The sequence below is a fragment of the Glandiceps talaboti genome, chromosome 23 (genome assembly GCF_964340395.1).
Source record: "Glandiceps talaboti chromosome 23, keGlaTala1.1, whole genome shotgun sequence".
NCBI lineage: Eukaryota > Metazoa > Hemichordata > Enteropneusta > Spengelidae > Glandiceps > Glandiceps talaboti.
The window spans coordinates 14,497,221-14,503,646 of record NC_135571.1 but is presented as its reverse complement, the minus strand read 5'-3'; the positions used below and the strand labels follow the sequence as shown (position 1 = coordinate 14,503,646).

The following is a 6,426-nucleotide window of genomic DNA, read 5'->3' as shown; positions in this document are numbered from 1 at the left end:
AGCCGGTATCTCTGATGTCGGTTGACGGAAAGCTTTATGACTTTGTTTATATCTGTCATGTTCTAAAATAAACTCCCACGGTGTTCTAGGACTGTTCATGCCGTCAATGTGACTTCCTTTACTGCTGATAACATTAGGTAAGATTGTACAAGACGCACCATAGCACATACCATTTCTCGGTAGGGTTGGTCTTTGAATTTTGAAATGTTACATCTTAATGTTGGTGAAATGAAACCGAGTGGTGTGTATTTTTGATTATGGAATGTTTAGTCTATTACAAAATAATTGGCAAGAAATTACTTAGATACACGTACATTAGTGTTATCAATGCCGACACAACACACAGCCAAAATGGAATGAGCAATGGGAAGAGAGATATAACTTACGTATACTTACAACAAACTAAGGCCCATACACCACACACATGTTTGTACAGTCACATAATGTGTCGACCAGAATTGAAGTCATCTTTTTGCAAATCAGAGGTAGCAAAGATGTCGGAATTACATGTACCAAGCAAAGACAACAGTACTTGATTTGGTATAGCATGTTTACAGAAGGCATTGTCTACCCTTGCAAGTTGATGGGAAAGCCAAAGTCAATTATTTACATGTCGGACAAGCAGTTGAGTTTGAAATAATGATAAATTGATCACATGTCGAATATTTTTGTTCCAACGATCACAACTTTTGAGCGTAAATTTACATGAACCATTTTCCGAGGGATGACTTCATTTTGTAAAAGTAATGCTACTTGTGCACCTGCTGGATAACAAAATAAATCATTTGAAGTACATGAATAGACAAAATAATAAAACCATTTCAATACTGATTTCAGTGATCAACAAATAACATGTTGTATGTAGCTTGAATTATAATACATGTAAGATGAAGTTGTTACTGTTGTTGTTGTTGTTGTTGTTGTTGTTGTTGTTGTTGTTGTTGTTGTTGTATACGAAATTGTATTCACTATTATACTTCATAATGGTATGAGCCACACTGTCCCATTTGATCATTATCACATGCAGTGTCCTAATCAGTAAACAGAGTGTGTCACCGGGGATCCTGTGGTGTTTATACTTTGAAAAGTTACCGACACTGATTATATTGTATGTCTTTGCTTGAAACTTGTCTCATTCTTCATTGCCACAAGCAAGCAACCGCAACGCTGTTATTTCCAAAGTTGTATATAAGTACATGACAAAGATTACATTTACCAGACAGTTTGTTTGCAGGGACCAAGAATCATGTTACGAACAAAGTAATAAATATAAAAATATAACAAAATATGTATATTGTCTACCTCAATGGAAATACTATAACTCATGTACGCTTTTATATATAACCACATAGAGACAGAGACAGAGACAGACAGACACACACACAGACACACACATATATATAGCTTAGAATCCCTACCCACATATACATGCACAGATAATGGAAGCTATAGAACATTGTTCATGTGTTTGTTGTCTTTTCTTTTTTTGAAGCACACTTTATTTGTTTATTTATTTATTTATTTATTTGTTGGTTGGTTCATGTTTTGTTTTGTTTTGTTTTGTTTTTGTCTTTGTTTTTATTAGTTTGTAACTCGGTTCCTGGGATCCCTGTGGTTTGATGAAACATCTTCCATTTATTTAATTACGAAAGAGTGTACATAAAATGTCCATAACTCTAAACTTAATATCTCTCTCTCCCCCCTCTCTCTGTCTCTGTCTGTCTGTGTGTGTCTCTCTCTGTCTCTCTCTCTCTCTGTCTATGTCTCTCTCTCTCTCTCTCTCTCTCTCTCTCTCTCTCTCTCTCTCTCTCTCTCTCTCTCTCTCTCTCTCTCTCTCTCTCTCTCTCTCTCTCTCTCTCTCTCTCTCTCACACACAGGAATTAGAACACCAATCATGAAGATTTGGAAACTCCGCTACATATTTGTATTTCTTATCATGGTGGTATTGATACGTCTGTGGTTATCATACAGATCAAATGTGACTGTGTTGACACCAAAGGCAACAAATGTGATTTGTTCTGAAATTATACAAGGACAACCATATTCAGAAGATCTCATTAATATGTCTATACAGTTACTTCATGATAAGGCAATACCGGACAGAATGTTTGTATCATTAATAAATAATTGTTCTGACTTCCTTCAAACAGGAGGATATACTTATAAACCTGTCACACAAGAAGAAATTGACTTTCCTCTAGCTTTTAGTATATTAATGTACAGATCTGTCTATCAAGTGGAACAGTTGTTGAGAACCATATACAGACCTCATAATATATATTGTATTCATGTCGATAAGAAAGCTCCATCTGAACTACATACAGCCATGAAGGCGATAACTAGTTGCTTTAATAATGTATTCATAGCTTCACGTCTTACTAACGTTGTCTGGGGATCCATTAGCGTTGTTAATGCAGAGAGATACTGTCAGAAAGATTTACTGGCCAGGAACAAGAAATGGAAATATTTGATAAATCTGACTGGACAGGAGTTCCCGTTGAAGACTAATTTGGAGATTGTACAAATTTTGAAACAGCTCCAGGGACAAAATGATATTATGACGTCAGAAAAAATTAACCCGGAGAGGACACAACATAAATTTTATGAAATTAATGGTAGTATGCAGAATACAACGATGGAGAAAACTGATCCCTTACCTTATAATATAACAATTCGCAAAGGGGAGTTACACTGTGCCCTCACACGACCATTTGTTGAATTCTTACATGAAAGTGAGATTGCCAAGGAATTCCTTGTGTGGATAAATGACACGTACGTACCAGACGAATCGTATTATCAGAGTTTAGCTTCACTTCCACAAGCTCCCGGAGGACCCGGATTAAGACAATCTTCATCCATAATCTCAAGAGCAAAAGTGTGGTACAAACATGAATACTGCAAAGGAGAATTCATTCACCACAATTGTGTCTTTTCTTGGCGAGACCTTCCATGGATTGTTAAAAGACCAAATTTGTTTCTCCACAAACTCAAAGTGGATTATGACCCCTTAGTACTTCATTGTTTAGAAGAATTGATATACAATCGAACAGTTAGTCCAATTCAGTTGAATTTAGACTTTTATCGTGAATTTTCAAAGTTTAAAATCTTGCATAGATTAGAAGACAATGGGGAATGGTCACAAACTAGTATTAAATGAAACATTAATCTTGATTTTGTGTTAAGATACAAGTCCAGGGTACAAACATTTAATGGGGATATGCCTTCTACAAAGTCATTATTATTATTATTATTATTATATGTTTTTACCCACTTCTTAATTTGTCGTAATTTATTTTTCTGTATATGTTAATGTAAATATTGTAAATTTCCCTTACTCGACATTGTGTTAGAAGAGTCTTTGGCTCAACAATTTATCGAGTTTAAATACAGTCAAACAAACAAACAACCACACCTTTTCATTTACCATTTTGATACTATTGCACATTCTACAAGACATAACAAAATGACTTTAAGACTAAGTAATGTAATTAGGTCAGTTAGTAAAAACCCCAGGTCATTGTGACACATGCTAATTTCAACCAAACATAGCACAAATGTCAGAGTGCAAGGGCATGTGGCACATTTTTGGGTTTTGTGTGAAATTCACGTTAATTTTTGCCAACATATCTCATTGTGTTAGCCATCATCTGAGCAATCAAAAAATATATGATGGCAATTTTTATTTCAATATTAAGAGTAATTTTTGCATCAATTTCGTAAATTGATGTAAAATCATGGTTTTTCTGTATATTGATGGCAAATTAAAATATGTGAGCTGTACAATTGCTTTATATCTGTATAAATGTATTTCTGGGCATCATGTAGAAACTTGTAGACTCAGCCTGACTTGTACAATTTTACATTTTAATCATAATATATGATAAATTCTGGCTTCCCTTATTTGCATATCATTTGCATATTATGTATGATACTTCCAGTTTATTTGATTGTCTGTACTGTTTGATGTTACTTATTGCTATTTTTTCAAGAATTACACCAACCATGAATTATTTCAGTTACTATAAATACCCTGGTTGGTTTATGTTTTAAATCACTTGTTTGTCCACACATTGATTGTGCTTCCCCTTTGTGGTCTCCACATACGAGTAGGGATATTGTATTATTGGAAAACGTGCAACTCCGGTTCACCAGGATGAGTCCGCAGCTTGATGGCTTGAATTATGACTTTAAAAACCAGACTGATTACAACTGATTTGTTGGAAGTGTATAACCTTTTCCATGGACATATTCTTCTTGATCCAGTTGTATTTTTTAAAGTATCTACTTCGACAACAAGGGGATACAGATTGAAATGATTGAAGGATAGATCCAGATTGGATATACGTAAAAAAATAAAACCGTGTCAGTCAACGCGTTGTATACATTTGGAACAGTTTACCAGAAAGGGATATTGCTACTACTACATCAGTTAATCATTTATTATTCATCATTTTAAGGGGAGAGGTGTCAAATTCAAAAAAGTCGACAGATTTTTCTTATACTTTGCATACTTAAACATTGATATCTGAATATGTAAAAAATGCAGAGAAAATACTATGTCACCACCTTTGTTTTCAGGATAATGACCATTTCTTGTATGTACATATATATTTTTGGGTTAACAATTAACTGCAACATGATTTTTGATCGCCAGAACACCAAATAAACTTATGTATTTAAGCACAATGTATATGAGGTCCAGACATATTTTTTTGTAATTTATATTCATTATTTCATAAAATATTATGTTATTTTATCTCCAGCTGCTTTACTATTTTTTAAGAAAAACAAAAGGAAATTGCTAAAAAGGATAAAAGTCTGATAGATTTTTTATACGCTGTATGTGTACATCGTATTATTCCAGCTATTTATCAATGACAAAAAAATATGGGGGCACCACGTCCCCACACCCCATCTAAATTTTGACATTTTCGACAGAAATATCTTATGAAATTTTGTTGAATTTTGACAGATATTAAAATGAGCTTGTTTATCTTTGTACATATGTATAATGTACCAATGCCCCTTCATAATTAGACAACAAACATCATTGTGTGTATGCTAACTTTGAAATGCCAGTAAAAAATGTGACCCCACCCCATCAAAATTTCAACATATTGGCTAAAAATCACATTAAATTGTACAATATTGGAACACACGGGCACCAAGGGATATTTCCATCAGTACATATGTATAATAAATGAACTGAACTATTCGTGTGCAAAGTTTATTTATTTCTCCAAAAGCCAAACAAGTCATAAAATTCATAATAATGACAACCCACCCCACCCCATCTAAATGTCAACATATTTGGACAAAGTTCATGTGAAATTGAATAATATTGGAACACATAGGCACCAAGGGATAGTTGTCTGTACATAATTATGTATGATAAATCAACACATTAGGGGTAGGTCAACAGTTCAATGTACGATAAAAAGCTAAAAACATCTAGTTACCCCCCCCCCCTCTAAATTGGCCAAAATTGAAAATGTCCATCCAATTTCAAATCAGTATGTAGTAATGCTATGAATACAAAGCTAGTATGTAGTTAGGAAAAACAGTTCTTTTGTTGACACTTTATTTTAGTGCTGTGCTATAGAGAAAATTATTCCATTTCTCAATTTGGGGAAATTTTTTAAAAGAAACAATCGCATGTTTAGGGGTACAAACAGACCCATTAAAAATCAAATCGCTTCTGTAGGATGAGAGCTAGACAGCTAAAGTAAACCACCCCAAAAGTAAAAGAATTTACTTTTTCATCCTACATTGAAATATATATTGATCTCACTTCTTTCATGGGGAGACAATGTAAATAGTTTTTATACAACTTGCATAATTTGCAATTTGAACTGTAGGCCTCACTATAGGTAAACACTCAGTCGAGTCAGTGTGAATAGTGACTACTATATAGTACTAGTATAGTTGGCGAGACAGATGAAAATAATCTATTTTTTGGTTGAATACATCAGAAAAACAAACTATAAATTCAATAATCTTAAAATGGCAGGATGTTATTATATTGATAGAGGGATGTATAATGAATGGCCAGGGGATCCATTGGGAATGAATACATGTGTCGGAAAGCAGGACTACAGGACCTCGAGTGAAACCAAGTGTACACCTTCGTGGGAGAGCAGAATGCTGACAACAGAATAAGTTAGGAAGCCTTTTACAAAAGAGTTATCAGTTTGTTATGGTGTTTTTTTAAGGCCGATAAGCCGGTAAATGACGATGATCAATTTTACTGGCGTCCAGGGACTGGAGTTTCAACACCGACATGACGTGGTCACTGATTACTAAGAAAGTAGTGACAGAAAACATAAAATGCTAAATGATGTTTCAACTAATAAAATTACAAATATATTCAGTGTGCTAGGAGAGTTTTTGAAAAACTTTGCGTAGTCCGATGATTTTATGTTTTGC

The 6,426-nt window shown here is 34.1% G+C and overlaps 1 protein-coding gene across 1 annotated transcript; it reads left to right on the top strand.

Annotated features, from left to right (window-relative positions):
• The first annotated feature begins 1,936 nt into the window (after positions 1 to 1,936).
• LOC144452785 (beta-1,3-galactosyl-O-glycosyl-glycoprotein beta-1,6-N-acetylglucosaminyltransferase-like) lies at positions 1,937 to 3,157 on the top strand. Its single transcript, XM_078143939.1, has one exon. The coding sequence runs from the start codon at positions 1,937 to 1,939 to the stop codon at positions 3,155 to 3,157; it is 1,221 nt and encodes a 406-aa protein (XP_078000065.1).
• The last annotated feature ends 3,269 nt before the right edge of the window (positions 3,158 to 6,426 follow it).